This window comes from Pecten maximus, chromosome 5 (genome assembly GCF_902652985.1).
Source record: "Pecten maximus chromosome 5, xPecMax1.1, whole genome shotgun sequence".
Taxonomy (NCBI): Eukaryota; Metazoa; Mollusca; class Bivalvia; order Pectinida; family Pectinidae; genus Pecten; species Pecten maximus.
In genome coordinates this window covers 40,332,501-40,356,088 of record NC_047019.1, presented here as the reverse complement: position 1 = coordinate 40,356,088, position 23,588 = coordinate 40,332,501, and the positions used below count along the sequence as shown (strand labels likewise).

The 23,588-nt window shown below is 37.8% G+C and overlaps 1 protein-coding gene across 1 annotated transcript in view; it reads right to left on the bottom strand.

Annotated features, from left to right (window-relative positions):
- The window catches only part of LOC117328016 (synaptotagmin-12-like), a 63,796-nt gene that overhangs the window by 9,934 nt on the left and 30,274 nt on the right, over window positions 1-23,588 (bottom strand). Inside the window, exons 3-7 of the mRNA XM_033885320.1 lie at window positions 19,391-19,556; window positions 18,467-18,602; window positions 16,540-16,669; window positions 11,201-11,413; window positions 7,782-7,902 (exon numbers count right to left, since the gene is read on the bottom strand). Coding sequence (XP_033741211.1) covers window positions 7,782-7,902; window positions 11,201-11,413; window positions 16,540-16,669; window positions 18,467-18,602; window positions 19,391-19,556 — 766 coding nt within the window. The remainder of the gene's footprint in view (window positions 1-7,781; window positions 7,903-11,200; window positions 11,414-16,539; window positions 16,670-18,466; window positions 18,603-19,390; window positions 19,557-23,588) is intronic.

Sequence of the window (23,588 nt, the reverse complement as noted above, 5' to 3'; positions counted from 1 at the left end):
TTATTTCTTCGTACAGAGAAGTACGCGCCGACGTTGATGGCCCCGAGAGACAGTACTACGGCTACTGACATGCTTAACCTATATTAAAAGTTCGGCACGTAGTGACAGAAACGTTCTACCTTATTTGACTTGGACTTGTTTATATATTTCCTTCACCGACATCTGACAAACAGTTGATAATAACAGATAGCAGTAAACGGTGACGACGGCTGAGCAACCCCAAAACTTTATCAGGTATATATCTCCGTTATGTGTGTGCTCTGAAAGTGCCACAGATTTTTCCAGAACTACTTGAAAAGAGATGGCAAAAGAGTGTGAAAGATGGCGACACCATTCCGTGAGCCAGCTTGTCCTGTACGGAACGTAGCAGACGATTGTCATCAAACAGCGTCAACAGGAGGAAAGCTCGCCATCAATTATTCCCTGGACGACAAACAGGCGTCGTCAATAGGAAGACATATTGTAGAGTAATATAAAGACACCCGCAGAGACTTTCTAATAGTATATCAATTGCTTTGCAAGATATTGGTATGAAAGTCGACTTTATCGAAACAATTTTGATAAGTTGGCTATTATCACACAAAAAAGCAATATGGGAAAGGCAGACACGACCATGATGAAGAATTTAGACGATATAGGAACTTTGTAGGCGAAGGTATAGACCATAGCAATTCTGACGGAGATTTCAGATAATACGTTACTTTGTATACGAAGACAGAGGCCATCACAATCCGACGGAGAAGGAAGATAATATATTACTTTCTAGGCTAAGGCAGAGACCATCACAATTGTGATAGAGAAGTGACGTAACACATTAACTTCTAGACAGACATAACGACAAGTATAACAATATTATGTGTGTATACCTTGTAGACGGTTCAAATATTGCTTGGTTGGTTAAACTGTTCAGTTTAGGACTGTGTCTATTGGAATAGGACCAAATCTATAGTACCATATCACTGTTGTACTGCAGGCATATTTGAATGACGTGTCTCTCGGTCCAATATAACGACATCACCGAGATGGGTTAGTTAAAGGAGAGGAGATGGATGATAAAAACATGCCTAACGCGATCAGAAATTTATTAAATAATTATAAAAATGCCTTGTGTATGTTGAAAAAAGCATTCTCCATTCATGACGTACTTTCAGCAGCGTTTATCTCCCAGTAAAAAGGAAACTAACTCTATACCCAAGTACAATTACTGTAAAATGCAAGATGTCAGCCTACTGTCATAATGATATAGACTACAAACGTTGTAGCACAATCAAATATGGTACTCAAGAAGTTTGACAAAGATTCGTTTAAACCGATTATTCCCTTGATGAACCAAAAGGATGTGTTCACAACATAAAACCACACGATATATAGTACGGCCTTGTCTATTTTCACTATTCCATCTGTTTACATGCCAATTATAACGAATATTGTATACTGAAACCCTGCATTACAGGGCGATGGAACTGTGAATACATTATGCACACAGCGGAGCGATCATTGCTGCAATGGAAACAAACAGAATTAACGCAATACGCCCATAGAAGAAAGGATTTCAGAATTTGAAAGAATACGGCTTTCCTCTTCAGTAGCCGTCGTGAAAAACGGTGGTAAACAACACTGACGAGAGTGTTTAGAGACGCCATGCACGCAAGGCAAGAGCATATTTGACCCCGATTGTCAAGTTTTGAAAATTAGGTGCGTGCTTTGTTTATCAGAAGAAGAGATGGTTCCATAGACTTTAAATGGACCCAGTAATGGACTGAATCAGCTAATCTGGACAATACCAATATAACCAAAGTTTCTTATCAGGGAAACAATGAAATATGCATTCCGTGTAGGTTTCATTTGCGTCTGAGTGGGCCGCAAGCCAGAAACTATTGGCAGTCATGTCGGAACCGGTCAATATATCGCTCTGATCACACTGGAGGAGGTCTGAGTAGTCAAGTAAATACACGCGTCAATCCGAAAGGTAACAAAGACGTCTCACAATTATATACAAATGAAAACACTGAATATTAGTTTTTAATATTACATATTGATATCTCCTTGGTTCCACGTACAGGTGAGGCTGAGGAAGATGGACATTAAACAAAACAAACCTCAAACATTGATATCTGGCGAATTCAAATGTAGACAGGACCACAGGCGCTTGCATAGAAAATGCGATTTTCAAAAAAAAAAAAAAAATAAAAAAAAAAATGATATGACAGTGGTATGTGTAATCTGAGCTTAACAGATTACACATACCACTGTTATATCATTTTTTTTTGTTTTGAAAATCGCATTTTCTATGCAAGCGCCTGTGGACAGGACCAAGAACAAACAACAAAGCGAACAAAATATTAAATGATGGGTAAATGGAATCCTACAGAAGAGATGATAACATTAATAACATTATGACAACAGTTAACTTCCCTACTATTAGGTTAAACCCGAGGTTAATATTTCTACACCTAGCTTTCAACTCAATTTCATGAGGGAAATGTATCACAAAATCAGGATACAGGACGGAAAAACGGATAGTTAAAGGGAATATATTAAATGCACAGACATATCAATAGTTTCGAAACAATACCAAGTGAAGTTGAATGCTTAGACGTACGTGTACAGGGTAGTGTGATGGATACGTGTACAGGGTAGTGTGGTAGATACGTGTACAGGGTAGTGTGGTGGATACGTGTACAGGGTAGTGTGATGGATACGTGTACAGGGTTGTGTGGTGGATACGTGTACATGGTAGTGTGATGGATACGTGTACAGGGTTGTGTGGTAGATACGTGTACAGGGTAGTGTGATGGATACGTGTACAGGGTAGTGTGGTAGATACGTGTACAGGGTAGTGTGGTAGATACGTGTACAGGGTAGTGTGGTGGATACGTGTACAGGGTAGTGTGATGGATATGTGTACAGGGTAGTGTGGTGGATACGTGTACAGGGAAATGTGGTGGATACGTGTACAGGGTCGTGTGGTAGATACGTGTACAGGGTAGTGTGGTGGATACGTGTACAGGGTAGTGTGGTGGATACGTGTACAGGGTAGTGTGGTGGATACGTGTACAGGGTAGTGTGGTGGATACGTGTACAGGGCAGTTTGGTGGATACGTGTACAGGGTAGTGTGGTAGATACGTGTACAGGGTAGTGTGGTGGATACGTGTACAGGATAGTGTGGTGGATACGTGTACAGGGTAGTGTGGTGGATACGTGTACAGGGTAGTGTGGTGGATACGTGTACAGGGTAGTGTGGTGGATACGTGTACAGGGTAGTGTGGTGGATACGTGTACAGGGTAGTGTGGTAAATACGTGTACAGGGTAGTGTGATGGATAAGTGTACAGGGTAGTGTGGTAGATACGTGTACAGGGTAGTGTGATGGATACGTGTACAGGGTAGTGTGATGGATACGTGTACAGGGCAGTGTGGTGGATACGTGTACAGGGTAGTGTGGTAGATACGTGTACAGGGTAGTGTGGTGGATACGTGTACAGGGTAGTGTGGTAGATACGTGTACAGGGTCGTGTGGTGGATACGTGTACAGGGTAGTGTGGTAGATACGTGTACAGGGTAGTGTGATGGATACGTGTACAGGGCAGTGTGGTGGATACGTGTACAGGGTAGTGTGGTAGATACGTGTACAGGGTCGTGTGGTGGATACGTGTACAGGGTAGTGTGGTAGATACGTGTACAGGGTCGTGTGGTGGATACGTGTACAGGGTAGTGTGGTAGATACGTGTACAGGGTAGTGTGATGGATACGTGTACAGGGCAGTGTGGTGGATACGTGTACAGGGTAGTGTGGTGGATACGTGTACAGGGTAGTGTGGTAGATACGTGTACAGGGTCGTGTGGTGGATACGTGTACAGGGTAGTGTGATAGATACGTGTACAGGGTAGTGTGATGGATACGTGTACAGGGCAGTGTGGTGGATACGTGTACAGGGTAGTGTGGTAGATACGTGTACAGGGTCGTGTGGTGGATACGTGTACAGGGTAGTGTGGTAGATACGTGTACAGGGTAGTGTGATGGATACGTGTACAGGGCAGTTTGGTGGATACGTGTACAGGGTAGTGTGGTGGATACGTGTACAGGGTAGTGTGGTGGATACGTGTACAGGGTAGTGTGGTGGATACGTGTACAGGATAGTGTGGTAGATACGTGTACAGGGTAGTGTGATGGATACGTGTACAGGGTAGTGTGATGGATACGTATACAGGGTAGTGTGGTGGATACGTGTACACGGAGTAAGTCATCGTATGTGTACATGGAAAATCAAATAAGCTCATCAGCAAGCCTCAGTCACATTTACTCGAAAGCCGTTATGGTTGTACGTTCAATTTGTCAATACGTAACTCAAGCCCAATGGCTCATATGTGATATAGTGTTATCCTTTCTCTTCAGGGAATAGCAGGATACTTACTACATACACTTTCTCTCTGATCGAGATCTGAACCAGACACTGAGCGTGCTGCGAGTACATTGTCACAGTGGTACTGATTTTCCGATAGAACCGACAGTGGAAAAACGTTTCTAATACCAATTAGCTTCTACTATACATATCATAAGACTTATTATATAAATTCTAATTACTTATGACTACATGATACGTACACGATATATCCAATATACATGTACATGATATCGGACTGTGCAAAACAAAGTTCAAATGATTTATTGAAAGAAATAAGTGTTTCCTTTCATAAGCCTAATGTCCTCAGGGAGATTTTTTGTCATTTCGGTAACGCCGATAGCTTAGAACCAGCTTAAAGATGCCGAAAATTGTCGGAGATTCTGTCATGAAGATGGAACGAGAAGATGTTTTCTATGCATGAAATATTTCTAAAGGATCAAACAGGTCTTTAATTGAATTTAATTTTTGTATGAAATTATCTTCTTATATATTTTTCTTTTGAAATTGAAGCGTGATGGCCAGTAATTTAAATTCCCCTGGAAAATCCAAACTAGATTTCCAACCCACAACCGCGCCTTGATCCAATCAATACTGTATGGCTTGCGTTTCTCCATGTTTATCTTCAGACCGGAAACGACTGCAAACATTTTTAAAGTAATTAACTTAAGTAACTGCTCATCCCCGAGAGTACATGATGTATCGTCCGCAAATTGATTTATTACGTACTCAGAGTTACTTCTTTTGTAATACCAGTTACTTGTCATTAAGAGGCAAGAAGAAGATATTTTCTGTAAGAATTTAGTCGTTCCCTGACATCGTTTATGGAGATCTTCCTGTCAGAAATGCTGTTAACCGAAGTCTGTAGACCTCCGGGACTCTATGTTGAGTACTGATCCCGGGTTTTAGTATTGACCCCGGGACTCTTTGTTGAGTACTGATCCCGGCTTTTAGTATTGACCCCGGGACTCTTTGTTGAGTACTGATCCCGGGTTTTTAATATTGACCCCGGGACTCTTTGTTGAGTACTGATCCTGGCTTTTAGTATTGACCCCGGGACTCTTTGTTGAGTACTGATCCCGGCTTTTAGTATTGACCCCGGGACTCTTTGTTGAGTACTGATCCCGGGTTTTAGTATTGACCCCGGGACTCTTTGTTGAGTACTGATCCCGGGTTTTAGTATTAACCCCGGGACTCTTTGTTGAGTACTGATCCCGGGTTTTAGTATTGACCCCGGGACTCTTTGTTGGACCCCGGGACTCTTTGTTGAGTACTGATCCCGGGTTTTAGTATTGACCCCGGGACTCTTTGTTGAGTACTGATCCCGGGTTTTAGTATTGACCCCGGGACTCTTTGTTGAGTACTGATCCCGGGTTTTAGTATTGACCCCGGGACTCTTTGTTGAGTACTGATCCCGGGTTTTAGTATTGACCCCGGGACTCTTTGTTGAGTACTGATCCCGGGTTTTAGTATTGACCCCGGGACTCTTTGTTGAGTACTGATCCCGGGTTTTAGTATTGACCCCGGGACTCTTTGTTGAGTACTGATCCCGGGCTTTTAGTATTGACCCCGGGACTCTTTGTTGAGTACTGATCCCGGGTTTTAGTATTGACCCCGGGACTCTTTGTTGAGTACTGATCCCGGGTTTTAGTATTGACCCCGGGACTCTTTGTTGGACCCCGGGACTCTTTGTTGAGTACTGATCCCGGGTTTTAATATTGACCCCGGGACTCTTTGTTGAGTACTGATCCCGGGTTTTAATATTGACCCCGGGACTCTTTTTCTGTTGAGTTGTGACCCCGTAACTCTTTATCTGTTTCGTACTCAACCTTGGACTCTTTTTTTGTGTTTATTACTCAACCTGGGCTCTTTATCTGTTTATCACTCACCAAGAATACTCTTTATCTTTTTAGTACACTGCCTAGAACACTTAATCTGTTTATTACTTATATGGTACTCCTTATCTGTTGGGTACCCACCCCAGGAACTCTTTATGTGTTGAGAACTAACCTCCAGAACTCTTAAAGGACTCACACAACTTAATAATTTACTATATGTTATTACTAGTGACCCCATCCCTTTATTCGCTCGTTTGAAGTTCAAATGATGTGAAATTTATATCAAATTAAAGTTTGAAGTTTTTTCTATCAGATAAATGTTGTTATTGTATAGGTTTAATGGCATATTAGAGCACACGGGTACTCGAAAGACAGTAACCCTGACATTAACAGTACACTGGGGAACCCCCACCTGGGGAATTCCCGCCTTTTTACACCTCGAATCCTACGCCATTCTATTTTCAGTAGGAGTGTATATTTTTGATTCTCCAAACCTCAAGACCCTACACTTTATTCTCGTATATAGAAAGTACCCATTTCATATGTTATTTACTCATGAAAACAGCTACAAACCTAAGAAACACATTTTACTCAGTGATTTGGTTCGGGTGAAACACCAGCTGATTGGCTGATTTAGTTGTGGGAGTCCTTAATATGTTGAATATTAACCTCCGGAACTCTTTATCTCTTTATCTGTCGAGAACTAACCTCAAGGACTCTTTTTGTGTTTAGCACTCAACCCGGGACTCTTTTTGTGTTTAGTACTCAACCCGGGACTCTTTATCTGTCGAGAACTAAACCCCAGAACTCTTTATCTGTTGAGAACTAAACCCCAGTAACTCTTTATCTGTTGATAACTAACCCCAGGAACTCTATCTGTTGATAACTAACCCCAGGAACTCTTTATCTGTTGATAACTAACCCCAGGAACTCTTTATCTGTTGAGAACTAACCCCAGGAACTCTTTATCTGTTGATAACTAACCCCAGGAACTCTTTATCTGTTGATAACTAACCCCAGGAACTCTTTATCTGTTGATAACTAACCCCAGGAACTCTTTATCTGTTGAGAACTAAACCCCAGAACTCTTTATCTGTTGAGAACTAAACCCCAGTAACTCTTTATCTGTTGATAACTAACCCCAGGAACTCTATCTGTTGATAACTAACCCCAGGAACTCTTTATCTGTTGAGAACTAACCCCAGGAACTCTTTATCTGTTGATAACTAACCCCAGGAACTCTTTATCTGTTGATAACTAACCCCAGGAACTCTTTATCTGTTGATAACTAACCCCAGGAACTCTTTATCTGTTGATAACTAACCTCCAGAACTCTTAATAAGCTGAGTACTAACCCCAGGAACTCTTTATCTGTTGAGAACTAACCCCAGGAACTCTTTATCTGTTGAGTACTAACCTCGGTACTCTTTATCTGTTGAGTACTAACCCCCAGAACTCTTTATCTGTCGAGAACTTACCCCAGAACTCTTTATCTGTCGAGTATTAACCCCAGGAACTTTTTTTATCGTTACAGTACTTACCCCCGGAATCTTTGTTGTCACACCATTTGAGGTTCCTAGCCTTGACCACAACCACGGTTAGACGTTGAGCAGTGGGGAGATAACTCAGGGAGAACATGATGTCGCCGTATTCGGTAGGTTTCTGTACAATAGACAGTGATCAATTAGCCCTAGCTTGTCAATGCGTCTAGGTGTTAACCTTGTTTACATGGTTTTAATTTCAGATCAAAGAGGATTTAACACACGGTCTAACGTAAAAGTGTTCGTGATTGGATAAAGGGTAATCTGAATAGTAAATCCAGTGATATTAGTTTCACTACCCTACATACTGTGGGTGTTAAGTAACATGATTGATTGTGAGTATGTATTATGGTTAATCATGGACCTTGCTGTTGACATGTAATTTGTTTAGCTGTTTGTAAATTTCAACAAAACATGCAAAACAATGCAAGTTTCAGTGAGACACATTTACCTGATTTGTTTTACATATATCACACAAAATACATGTACTTTGTATGGCAAAAAGGCTGCTTTAAGGAAAACTAAGTGTTAGGTGTCATATACACTAGTGAGCATAACAGTATGGCCATTTCAGGTTTGTTTATTTATGTTACTTGTGATTCTCTGCATAAGAAACTATTAGTATCCGCAACAAATTATTGATGATTTTGAGTAATTATAGTGTAATAATGAGACACGGCTGAAATAAAAACAATTAAATCAGACAACAAATAATAATCTAGAAAGTATCGAATAACAACTTGTTACAATACCGCAAGGTTCACCACGTCATACCTCGGCATAGCCCTAGTTTTCTCTGGCCCTGTCACCATGTCTGGTGTAGGGGCCCTACACCAGACATGGTGACAGAGCCAGAGAAACCTCGGGCTAGCCTCGGCACTGTTTCAGCTCTATCACAAACGGTTGCATAATTGAAAAACATAATCAGGCAGCTGAATTTTGATGTTTTGATATTATTTCGCATTGATTAAACTGATAACCACAGACGACACATTGGTTCTACTGTTTTTATTTGTAAGTATTTTTCTCCGGCGCCACAACCCCGGTAGATACATGTATAAACCAACATCATCGTTATTGTGTTGAATCAACCATAAGGTCAGACATAAACTGACTATCTTCAGTCGGTTTCCTGAAAGCTAAGCATTACTAGCAATCCTTTGGGAGAAAAAGTTTTCAAACACGTGTAAAAAGTATAGGAAACCATGGTTACAAGATGTACTATTGGTTGAGTTAAACCACGAGGAAGCGATAGGGGAAGCTGGAGCGGCCTTTATAAATGTTGGGGAATATTGATAAGAGTAGATAGGTGATTTCTATCTTTACCACTAGGTATTTGGAATGTTATGAACTTATCGAAGGCATGTCTCTCTTGTGTAAAACAGCTAGTTATACAGTGGATCCCGCCAATCAAGCCTTTAATTATGGTTAGGAAGTGGCCTTGTGTTTTGTTTGTACATATATCAATAGGAATTTGATTGACAACAAGTATTCAACACTTTACTACATGTTTGGTGTTAGGGACGAGTAAATCCACTGATTCATGTTTGGTGCTAGGGGCTAGTTAATCTACTGATTCATGTTTGGTGCTAGGGACTAAATAATCTACTGATTCATGTTTGGTGTTAGGGACGAGTAAATCCACTGATTCATGTTTGGTGCTAGGAACCAGTAAATCCACTGATTCATGTTTGGTGCTAGGAACCAGTAAATCCACTGATTCATGTTTGGTACTAGGGACCAGAAAATCTACCGATTCATGTTTGGTGCTAGGGACCAGAAAATAATGTGATTCATGTTTGGTGCTAGGGACTAGTAAATTCACTGTTTCATGTTTGGTGTTAGGGACCAGAAAATCCTCTGATTTTCCATCGATTGGGTTTGCGTTTTATTTTCCTATTTTATGTATATTTTTCATGGATATAACATGGATTAGAATTTGTCTGTCTAATTGATCATATTCTTTGCATTAAGTAACACTGACTGTAGATGGCTTTTTTTCCCCTCCAAATTACCTGGTACTCACTTTCATATTATCCTCTTTTTATAAAAGATATTTTATGGGAAAATATTTATTGTGGAAACATCAGGAAGTTTATGCCACGTGATAGAATATATATGGTTATTAGGTGCTCAAAGTAACACGCAGCTGGCAGACATCATAACTCTATACCACTACCAAGACAGGAAGTTGTGTAATCAACAATGATTGATTACCGGAAGGTCGATTACAATGACGTCATAATTGGCTGACCAATCTCTGATAAGTAGAAATACACCTGATAATGAGAAGGCCGGAACGACACGTACGCCCACGTCATAATACGTACAAGGTAGTTACAATGGATTTCATCTCATCTAAGCAACAACAGTGCCTCATATTGTTATAAATGTACCAGTCGCCACAACCCTGCACCATGCGGTCTATAGATTACGGTTTAAACGAGGTATAGTGGTAAAGCTTTATATGGGGGTGTTTTTGATAACGAGTAAGCATAATCCACTACAGCAAGCCGTTCAACACTTCATAGATGCAATAAGGATTCCAAATGTAAAACAAATACATTCGTTCTATTTTAGGGCGTCAGAACAGAGAGTGCGTCTGATTGTTTTTCCTAATCCGTACACTCAATTATAAATCTAAATATAAACCAACCACAAACGTGTAAGACCAACACCGGCATACATAATATACTTTTCTAATTGAGATGAGGATAGATCCGCAATCGTTTGTTCTACACCATCTCTATTCGCGAAACATCAGGATTAAATTTAGCTCTTAACCGTATTATTTTGTTTAATTTATTGGTCCATGGTTAGAATCTTACAGTATGATGGCTTCATGATTCTTATCAATTGAGACGTGCTGCGTGCTGAAAAAATGTTCGAAATTGATCGAATTTCCGCGACGATTTAAGTACATTAATAATAGTTATGTAGTATTTAAATAACGTCAGTATTCGTACAGTGTATAAAACGCGCCGCTTGAGTAAGATTCATTTTCGAAAATAGCATTGAAGGTGTTGTAGAAGACAACACCCTATGGCCGTGTTTTCCTTTCACTCTTAAATGATTCGAATTAGATCAACATTTCAAAACAAAGATAACCATTGCGGAGTCACTATATAAAAAAATGCTTTGTTTAGATAATAATCGGACAACATATATACACACAGATTTAAAAAAATATCTTTCATGGAGCTGATATCGGAATTCTGTAAAGAGGCCAACGAAAAGAAACGAAAGTTTCTATAAAAGATTGAATTTGGTTGAAGGCATCATGAATCAAACATGGTCTTCACTTGTAGCGGAAAAGAATACAAATGGATATGAAAATTATCTAAAGCTGACGAAACAATTACATAGAAAGTAGAAACCAAACATATTACGGCTAAGCCGTGTTGCTGCCAATCTCTTACCTCGTCGATATCACGGAGGTTGAGCCACATTTTGATAGGGATACGAAGGTCAATGTCCCCGACTCTGATTTCCGACTCCCCTATGACCTTGTGACGAGCATACTTGTCTACGGAGAAAACCTGGAACAGAATAGTCCTGCTGTCCAAGTCCTCAGGCTCCACTCCGAACAAGAACCTTTCCTTAAATACGGGGTCTGTTGAGTTCTTCTGAATCTATTGAAAAAACCCAACTCATTAACCGTTAAATCCGGAATTCATTCATTGTACAAAATAGTACATTTATATTAAATGAAATACATATCAGCACGTCGTATTGAAATATCTACAAAAATGCAGTTTACACACTAGTAAACAACATGAAAGAAACGTTGTTTCTTATATTTACATAAAATAATCAATAATCGCCATTCATTGGACGTTATACGCACTGACGGAACAGCCAGAAATGAGTGGAATGAAAAAACAAGAAAAATCCCAAAAAACCAAGTTATTCCAATTTGGCGCGGGAAAGGCTGTCAACTACACAAACTAAACAGAATATACAGTGTAGTTTCCAGTTACATAATCTTTTATTCCATTTCCGTGAGAAAAAAAAATACAACTTCAATTCGCATTTTGTTTTGATTGATTGATTTGCTTCATAATATATAAAAAATAAATTCAGGCAATGTAAAATTCAAAAAAACAACAACAACAAAAACAACGTATTTGTGCCGAATGTTAGCCCCGACCTCACTGTCAACAATGTATTCCTACGCGCAAGACTAAAGTTTACCGAGGTGTAAACGTAAATTTCGTTGGTAAGAGGGAATACACACCGGAACTCTTGATATGTATCGATACACCACTGTGTGATCAGAGTACACTTTTCAGAGAGATTCTATAGATAGTCACGTCTGTATAAACAAAGCTTTGATGTCCAGCAAAAAGTCCAGAAACTCGTACGTCTGTTGGCAGATATATCGATACGCGTTTTTATAAAAACGTGATACCTTCATAGATAAAATATTTTTATTTTCCATTTTTAGATCACATTTATAACACGTTATTTGGTTACAGTTGAAACAACAAGTTTCTAAATATAAACATGTATAAAATTTGACATTAGCATATCCATATCAAAGGTTTGTTTTTCACGTTCAAGCTTTAAGAAAGATTCAGCGCTCTTGATATATTTGTCCATTTTGATTTCACTTTGTATGCTATTTTGGGGTGTACATAAAGAGACTTAGATATTCAATCTTTTATAGTGTTACATTTTTGTCAATGCTCCTGAACGTGATGGAACTTTTTAGGTACACTTGCATTTATAAATCTATTGCTTTATACTATAGAAATTCCTCCATTCTATGATTGTTAACCGATCAGAAACGTAAACAATATAAAACATTTATCTTACCGGTTTTAGAATACTAGTATGCATGTCAATTATGGGATGGGTGTAATGTGTAAGAATCAAATATATTAGAAAAGGCCCAACGTGAAGCGGCACGTATTATAACTGGCCTACCTTCATATGCTAATAGCAATTATTTATACTTTGAAACGGGTCTAGAGCCACTTTCGGATATAGGTAATAGAAGAAAACTACAATTACTGATTAAGCATTTTTCTTCACTGTTATCTGACGTGAAAATCGGATTTGATTCCGATAAGTTTAAATTTCCTTTTATGATTCCATCGTAATTTCTCTTTGGTAATATTTCGGCACCACTACCCCGTTTTGCTCCGAGCCAAATAGCCCGTGTTTTATCTAAATTTGCTACCAATCCACAACATTCTTCTTTATCTAAGATTTAACAAGAGGGAAATGGCCCTTAACGTTCATCTGACAACTGAATTGTTACATATAGAAAGCAAAATTACAGCGAAGTTCCCCTTTATGGGCCCACTCATTCGGGTCCCAGGGATAACACCAACCTCATTTAAATATGTTTGCCCCCCTCCCCCAATGATGCGTCACACCAAATTTAGATGTAATCCACCCAATGGTGAAGGAGGAGTAGGGTTTTAAAGCAAAAATCTACATGGATTCTCCTTTTAGGGCCCCGTCACTTTGACCCCAGGACCAGGCTCATTTATACAATGTATAAAATATGATAGCTCTCCCCAATGATGTGTTTACACCAAATTTGGTTGTAATCCATTTTGGCGTTAGGGAGATTAGCGTTTTGAAAGTAAAAGTCTAGCGGGTCAGATGACCAAAGCAGTGTTAAAGATTTAGGTTTATCATTAAACTAGTGTTGTCTGCATATTGACTGAGAAGACATCAATCTTTTTTAATTTTTTTTTTATCCCACATCATCTTCGAACTGCCAGAATGAATATATTGAGACAGAGTCGCCTTTGCGAACATCTTTCTCTCTGAAATGTGACCGTTATTCATATTACAACTAGTTATATCATTATGAAAAAGTTTTGACCCAAGGAAAGCTGGAGTCTTTTCAATCGAACACCATTCAAGAAAATCAAAGACCTTTTCAAAATATCTTAGCATTAAAAGAGCAGGTATGTTATCTTCGACTGTTTTTTTCAAATTCAATCTTAAATTAATCTAGAGCATAACCAAATACATATATATCTTCAATTAAACCTTTGAGTGAATGACTATTTAAAGCAGGTTTTATTTGCTATGGCTGCAGAGGCCCTGTCAGAATAACCACACTTTGCCTGGTGTAAACTAACTATAATAGGAGGCTTCTCGATGTTAAGAAATAACTATTGTTACAGTATAATATCGATAGGTTCTCCACCCATCAAAATATTACATAGCAGGTTAAAACTCGGTTTATATATCTATCATACGATACATTATTAAAGTAAAGACATGTTCTACTTAACAAACACGTTGACAGGTTTATCATTGGTATGATCTCTATCCGAGCTTATGGAATAAATCACAATATAACTTTACGGATATGGTAGTGGATGTCAGATTGATGTACCATTGTATGTTACCATATATACCATAGCACTGGCAGTTTACGGATATGGAAGTGGATCTATTTAAAGAACATTAGTAGTTTCCTTACGAGTTTGTAAGCAGTTGACTTATCATTGCTGGCATCTATACTGATGAGCGCACCCGATGTGTCAGCACGCCCACAAAGTTATATACAAACATTTATTAATCAATCACTGGAATTAATCAATGTTGGATTCACTGAAATTAACATCAGAAACGCATTACATACTCGTCATATAAAGCCCGAACATGCCGGTATTGAATGGAGAAATTTGCCAGGAATATCGTCTGATGAGAAGATAGCTTTATACATGCATTTAATTGAATCTGTTTCCATTATGGAGCTAGACTTGGAACGGAGTACTTGTCAGTAACATCAATTACAGAAGGTCCTTCAGAAGCACCAAATGCCTAACACAGTTACAAAAGTAATATAACGAAAATACAACCTGTTCTACAGGAAACAGTACAAATATCTAAAAATCAGAAAACCTGATATGAAATAAATTCCTCGTTACTGGAATCGACCACTAGTATTGATCAGTGTGAGGAACCTTATATTGGCTATCAGCTAACATTAAAGAACATTTTACCGAAGGATGAAGGATTGAGATAGAACACTACAGCTCTGTTTCCCTGGTGTGTATGCAGCCTTGCAGTCGAACCCGTCTATAAGAGTCGTATAGTTTTTTTGCATAATTCATGGCGATGTTTACAAGCGTTCAGCATCACCACGGGCCCGCGGCGTCTACTTTCGTGGATGTCTAGATGGCCAGGATTTAATTACCTCAGTTTTGGTTTATTTTGCATTTAAATTGAATAGAAATGTTATTGAAATTATCACGTGAACTACTTGTAATATCCATGAATACATAAACAAAGGAGAGTTGTGATAAAGCCACATGTCAGTGGAATATATGTTCAGGAAGTGTTTGACAAATAATGTTTTGGAAACGTTTTAAACACGATAGAAATACACGTATTATATATATACCGATTACAATGTCAGTTCCATCAAACACGACACCTGGAAAATGTGTGCAAAAATAAGGTAAATCAAGTAAGATGACAGCACAAAGTAAATTAGGGAATTCTGCTTTATTTGTTGGAGAGTATGATGAATTCATATATTCGATTGTTTCAATTGAACCAAATCCCCGAGAAATGTTTAAGAAAATCTCATAATGAAACTCGCCATGATTGTTGTAATATGTGACAAACATATGTACGCAAACATGTTGATCTCCCAGTCAGATACATGTAAGCATGTATGCTATTTCCATGTATGTATTTTATCAGACTTATTTACACATGTATGCTATTTTCATGTATGTATTTTATCAGACTTATTTACACATGTATGTATTTTCATGTATGTATTTTATCAGACTATATTTACACTTGTATGTATTTTATCAGACTATATTTACACTTGCCAAGCTTTGTAACTAGTTGTTAACAATACAAGATGTATTTGTTTACCAGTTTTGCATGGAAACATTGACCTTTGAACTTGTGTATGAAAATGTTAGAGTACAGGAACTTTTACCAAATACATGGCCTTGTTTATAAACTTTTTAATGTACAAACACGGTGTTTTTTATAATACAGAAAAAAGTGAATATTTAAATATTTTTTTTTAAATAATATTCTTAGATGTTTGTGTTGTTAATGGTTATTCCTCACGTAAAAACAGAACTATTTGCCATCGCGCTAGAAAGTTTCAACTTGAAGTAAAGAGTCATCTTTGGCTGCTTTAACTGTTGTGATTTCTCCCATCAGTAACCGACTTTTATGGGATTACGATGTAATTTATAAATGAGGATTGATATACATAAAAAGTATAATAGAAACTTTGATGCTGTCAAATGATAATGTATTTTTTTGATATTGTTGTTGTCAATCTTTTCTGATGCTAACGGTACCTTAGAAACAAATATACAAGGACGTACGGAATGACCAGGAGAACGATAACCAAGGCAGGGGCTATGATGGACAATTGTACTAGTGATCAGTACTAACTTCTGCCGTTGGCGTAGGAAAAGATCACCCACATTATGTTAAAATGTTTATTCAATGTCTGTCTGTCTGTCTGTCTGTCTGTTTGTCTCTCTCTCTCGCTTGACTTGTAAGAGTGGATGTATGAGAGTGTGAGACAATGTATTTTATGCCATCTTGTTTTTTGTGTGTATATGTACCAATGTTATATTGTATGGAAAGGGCTTTGAATAAGTTTATATAACTTTTGAGATTTCAAAGACTTTAAAGATTTCAGTTAATGATTTTTACATATTACCATATTTGGTTATTATACGGGTAACGTATCAGCTCGTAAAGCTACCCCGACCAGAGTAAGCCTGTCGTAACCTTATACCTTTGTTTGTAACTTGGCGTCTGTGTCTGGCTGCATGATTCCCCGGATGTAGGTGTCCAGTGTTCCTGAGTACTGGTTTGCTGTCAGGTCACGTGCTTGTATGATGCTGACCACGAGCTCGGATACCTCTCTGTTTAATACATAGATAAAAATAGGAAATCAGTTGAATCGTTTCGATATTTCCTGAATTTCACACAACTTTATACAATAACTGTCATACTTTGTACGAACATAATTATTGCCTATTAAAAGACTGTTAATCAGTAATAACATTTATAAACAATCGATACCCCTATACTTAATACGTGATGATGATACGATATATCGGAATTTTATATGGTTACCAAGACGACTTACTCCAGCAGTATTTTGTGGGGATATTTTTCGAAATAGGAGAGATTATGTTTGTCTTGGTTTCCATTCTGTAATACGAAGATGATTAATGTATAGTGATTTTACTTAAGTGTTGAATAGGCGATTTGAATCCACGACAAACGACAAAGAAAGACTGAAGAAGATAAAAGGATCATTTTAAATACTTTTTTATATCGCTGAAAGTTTGTAATCGAAGTCATAAAATAGGATAATTTTATTTTTTTGTAGGAAAATAACATCTGATGAATATTATTTGGGCTGTTTTCGAATAGAGTAAATGGTGCAAATAATGCCTCCGTAGTTAAATTAATTTCGGAGTAATAACATTGCATGTATCAGCAGTACTACATATTTCATAATAATAGTTCATACTTTGCCTTCTCTAGTTAACTAGAGAACATCCATAGTATAATTACAGAAGACACCAACCATTTAGAACATTTATCTTACTATAGTGATAACTAATATCATCACCTAATCCTCAGCAAATATTTCTGTAACATGTAACAAAGAGTTGAAATCTCATTTAAAACAAACATGTATACGGACACAGATCTGCGATTAATTGCCCTGATACATTTATGATTATATAGTGATTTTGTGTCCGCACTGCATTTACCACGTGATACATTGTACCACGTGACCCGGTAAGACACGGCGACATCCCCTGGTTTGCTACTGCTATCAGTACGAAGCGTAATTGCTTCCTGGAAGACACTCCTATTAAACAACTCTTATATCGGTATGTCTGGATGATGTATAGCAATTATTGACAGCGCACGAAACGTCCACTCCTCCGATAAAACCTGATATTGTACAATGATATATTAATCTGATCTTAGAACGCAAGGATGAGTCCTGATGTTATCATGCCATTCTTCATATACATGAATCTTCCTGTTGTATACATGGTATGAACAATTAAGCATTATGATCTTTAGAACCTATATGACATAGTTAAGAATCAGTTTCATATTACAAATAGTTAGATTCCGTCTTTTCATGACTGATTAACGTAGGCTGATAATAGTTATGAAATGGTGCACAGGAGAAGACAATTATTAATTTTGAACTTAAGAATGTTGTAAAAGGTTACTGTGCATTCAATTATCAATAATCGGCCCTTTGGTGAGGTTCGTCCTCTGTCAATATTTAATTACGCCAGGTCGGTATAACACCGTATTGACCACGCTAAATGTCCATAATTGATAATTGTTATGAAGCCATGCATTATTGTTATCCATTTGTTGATGTTCATCTGCACTGTACTGTTTACGAGAATAAACGATTGTTATTGCCATTGAAGGGTTTTGTAATTTAACAGGGAAAAAATCGAAATACAAGAGTAATTTCCCAAAACTCGTACGGGAAAGAAACCACTCTCTTTTAAACAGTTCTTAGTAATAAAGATCACTTTCTCATTCCGTTCTATCGTAAAATTAGCAGATTTAGATTTTCAATTGGTCTACATGAATAATTCATGATTATAACGTTTGTAATTGTAGATAGATCAACATGTCCACTGTCTGTGTGATAAAGAACCCTGACCAACCTGTCGTATTCTAATGCGAATTCCAGTTGGCCAATCTTGGGCATGTCCGGCTGCATCTCCAGTACCGAGGAGTCTGAGGCTACACTGTCACATGACTCTGCTCTCCGTATTGTATGGGGAATCTCTACTTCTGAGGCTTCAACATAAAACAGACAAAACAACCGTAGCAAAATACTAGTCCTCAAACGCAAAAGAAGGGAGACTTTGTAACATATTTTAACCCCATAAAGAAGTGTTCCCTTTGTGATTGGAGGTATATGTTTTATGTAGTATCTCAGATAACATTTCCGATCGGCGTTTTTGTGCCTAGTACGTTCTTTTGAAATGACATCCCGAAGCAAAGCAATGTGATCTTGTTACAAAAGTTGATAAGAAAACCTAATAAAATCAGATAGGATACCGTTGATTACATTATGTGTTGGCCATAGCCTTGTGATTTATATCCCTAGTCATTATTTTGCGTTAGAAGGTAGATGATTGCTGGAAGACCAGCAGTCCCAGAAGATGATCGAAACTTGGTAGCTGGTGTTTCTTCTGGAATGGTTTACAAGAAACACTAGATGTTTTTCCCTTTGTAACAACAAGTAAATGTTTAATGTGATGGCTTTATATATAATAACATTCTATATTTTGGTGTTTCTGATGCTTACTTTTTGTTACATCTGTATTTTTCTTCAATTATATTTCTCAAAATTTCAGATATTTAGGAGACATACGACATAAAAATGTCCGTCCATGATTAATCACGTATATTTGGTAAGTATATAGTATGTGTATATACTTTCAGAAATTGGCATAATACATAAGCCTAAATTTAGTTTATTGAATTAATTGAATATCTAAAACTACCAAACACGGCTTAGGGAAGCATTACGAATACTTTAAGCTCTTTTGACAAATGGAGTTACTCATCCTACCACTTACCGACGGACACAGGGCTGCTTCTTGCACTTTCTTCTTGTCGCGGAGGAGAATAACTGCGAGGTGGTGAGTAGGTTTCTGTTTGTGCGTAGTTTGGGTCAGATTGGATGGTATCGTACTGTACAAACTTCCCGCTGGTGTCCAAAACAAAGTCCGACTCGGAGTTGACCTGTGTAGCAGCAAGTAAGAAAAGTAACTAATATACATATGTAACATTCCTTAGTTTACGGAGGGGTCGTCCGTTCATTACAACGGGGATATCAAACTGTATCAAATATCGCTATATATACAATAAATGAACAGTTTATACTATTATCAGGGATAATGTCAGACTTTGTCTTTCTGTTTGATTGTGTAGTGAACTGGGGAGAAACACACTTTGTCCTGATATAGATGTAAATATGTCTGTTAATTGCCAATTAGTGTAATTCTCCAGCGACGACTACTATTCAATACCTGTGCAGGGAATTTCACAATGATCGTGAGGAATTAGGTGGTTGCAACGGTTTTTTTTAATTTTTTTGTAATTCATTGTTTCATAAATTATTTGTAGAAGTTTTGTTACACATTATGCTACAATACAAATAGATTTCGAAATGAAGACCACAGTACTTTCCTCTCCCCCAGATTCACTCACACTAAAATTCATGGATATGTAACAAATACACTCATTAAAATAATTAAAATATCGATTGGGGGCGTTTGATTATACAAATATGTAAGAGTCACTGGAATAAAAATAAACCCCGTGTAATATCAAATTCAATCGTAAATAAATATCCAAGCTATAAATGACGTGATTCCCAAGTGAATTATACTAAACTCATTTTAGTGTTAATGGATGACGCTCATATTACACAGATAATGTGATATCACTGGCGATAAGAGTAGATGTTTATATGGAGAGTGTGCTTAAATGTTTCCTATTGAATACCAAATAAATGTTACGGGTATGGTAGGACATATTGGTATAAATAACGCCTGCGTTGGTGACAACATGGAAATATCTGGATTTGTCATTGCCTCTCATCCAATCCAAGTAATACCATGTTATCAAAATAAAAAAAACAACAACTGGGAGAGTAAAACCGAAACATGAAAGAGACTCAAGAATATACACAGGACCTGTCGCAATACCAATTATGGCGACCGTAAATTATCTCCACATTTATTAACCTGTATATCCTGAAACGCCGCATTGTACATAAGCAAATGTATCTATATAGATCACTTAATATCGGATCAACTATTACACGTACTTTGTATACCATCAATAGGGAAGGCAAGAATGTAAAAGTTAAAACAGAAGAGAGTTTTTGGAAGTTCAGAACTTGCGTCAAGTGTGACGAAGAGATGAACAGGAGTGCATGGCGAATAATATCTACATGTTATACCGCGGTGTGCATGGTGAATAATATCTACATGTTATACCGCGGTGTGCATGGTGAATAATATCTACATGTTATACCGCGGTGTGCATGCTGAATAATATCTACTTATTATACCGCGGTATTTCTATTTCAGAGCAAGGGGTGACTCCTCAACAAAGACGAGACTAACACAGCTATAATCCTATCCTAGGGCGCTCCTGGACCCAGTTTTACTGAAGGCCGTACACGCAGATATAAACCTAGACGTAGACGTTAGTTCGGTTTACGATTTTATTTACGATTAATCTGTAACCGATAATAAGGCCAGTGTTGTCCTGGTTGTCAAAAGTCTGACTTCTCTCTCGGAATATGCGATTTCTTCTTTGCTTTGTGCGATATTTACGAATGCCATCTTGTTTTAAGATAAATAACGTTTAATTTTACGGCCAGTTGAGAGCAGACTTACGTATATATTGAGACGTAATTTTCGCGGGACGACAGTTATAACCTCGTGGTCTGTACATGTATACACATTGTATACGAATAAGAGTACTGCGGTATCCGATGACAATTACGTATTGTAAATCCTGTCTGAGGCAGCAAGACGAGTCGCATTGGGAATACTCTCAAATCATTTTCTTGCTATCATACTATAGTAATGGAACAACTAAAAGCAGGAAAACACACAGTAGCAGCTATCAAACACAATAATTACAATTGCGCATGCTACAAAACACGCAACCGTTGATAGCATGTGCGATTAAACAAAGCATGTTTGCTTTATCTAGAGACCTACTTAAGTAGATATTGACGTGTACGAGTTTGAAAAAGAAACTAAATGGCACCACGACGCCATTTCTATCTTAGAATTGTGTCTGACACATTCTGTAACTTCTGATACAAACAGCCAACTCTTCTTTCAGGACTACTGTGTTGCATGCAGCAAAGTTATGAGACTAGTGTCAACGTGTAAGTTCGTGGAGATATGTACGGTATAGGCATGCTATCACAAGTAAGGCCAATTCAATTAGCGTTGTTGTCGAGTATCTGGTTAACATAGACTCATATATAGGACGAAGAGTTATCACAGTAACAGCTTATGGCCCCAGGGACTCGCCCTAGCTGACCAAGTTTACATAGCAAGATGATATCGTTTAATTTGTTTGCCCGGGAATGGTTTTACGCCTGAATATTTTTAGTAGTAAGAACACCACACAAAATGCCAAAAGACGAACTATCAATCAAGGAATACTTGTAGATATAAATATCACAAAGTCAGGAAATCCCTTAACTACTGCAAAGAGAAAAAGGCACACACACCTAGAATGGAGATCTAGATATACGGAGAGATTGATCTCAAATGGTTCGGCTCACACTAGATAATAAGAGAAGCTCAGACATATAGACTACCGCTGTCGGTTGTTAGGATTTGAAACTACACCTTCTCTTCATTGCAGAGCTAACAGGACTATCGCAGGTGAAGTTACGCGCTTTATCAAATGTTAACACTTGTAAAGTAATAGTCTCAATCACGTGATATCGCACAAATAGAAAAAAGTAATATTGCCAATACCAAGTTGGTGTTATCAATTTGAACTTTTATGCCGTTTCCATACACTGCTTTCACGTATCGCCGACAATTAAGAAACAAATAAAATAAACTTTCTTTTAAAGGAGAAATGAAACTATGAAATATCCTTACACCCGGAACTTGATATCTATGACAAAGATAGTATAACCAACGTTGAGAGCATATAATTTTCAAACCAAGATCATTAGTGTTGAACAAACCAAAATTTCGATAAAACATGCATCTACAGATTACGATTCAGGTGTTTGCGTTATCAAGGAACGATTCGTTACCATGGATGCCATACTCTATATGCATAGTATCGATGAATATTGATTATATGTGTGATGTAATGACAGAGATGAGAACAAAACTACGCGGTAAATACTGCGTGCCCCCATTCTAACGTAACACCACCATTACACGGGACATCTACATATGGCTATCGTCGCACGTAACACATCACAAATGACCATTGTTACAATTGTCATCAATGTCACACGTGATCGTTACACTTACCCGTAACAAACGCAACACGTAACCATCGTCACGCGTGCATGTTACCAATGAAACGTCACGCGTACCTGTACATGTAACCAATGCAACACGTAACCATAGTCGCACGTGATTACTGTGTTGCGTACACACCGGAACAGTACTCAGACTATCGTTCCTTACCACGGAATGACAACAGCATGCTCGTAAGCAGGAGACATTCAAACATGTTGTTGAAATATGCGTAAACTGCGTTGTCTTGTTATTGATCTGGGTGCATGTCACCTGCTGCTGTCAGGCAACGTATCACTGCCAATACTGTCACCGACATTCCACTATGATCCTATCATGGAAGCTTAAGATGTATTGAGATTACTTTCGTGATCAGCAAATCAAGTTAAACATTTGAAACCTTTATAAAAACAGTCACATCATTAATGTCGGACTAAAACTGAAATTCTAAACACGTCAAAAGATGACAGAACTCAAAGCACTCTTCTAGAAATTTTATACTTAAAAATGATAATTGTATGTCCCCAAGCTACTCGTGAATATTAACTTTATCTACAATCATAATTCTTTTTTTTTAAATTATATATATTTTGTGCTTGATGTGTTTTTAAAGAAAGAATATGATAAACAGTTAGTTAATCAGTGATTTCAGCCGTTCTAAAATTGATTCCTACTGTATGACATATTTAAAATGAGTTTACAATGTGTCTGTTTAATAGCTTTATCCATAGAGTCAAACTTACCATGTATATAT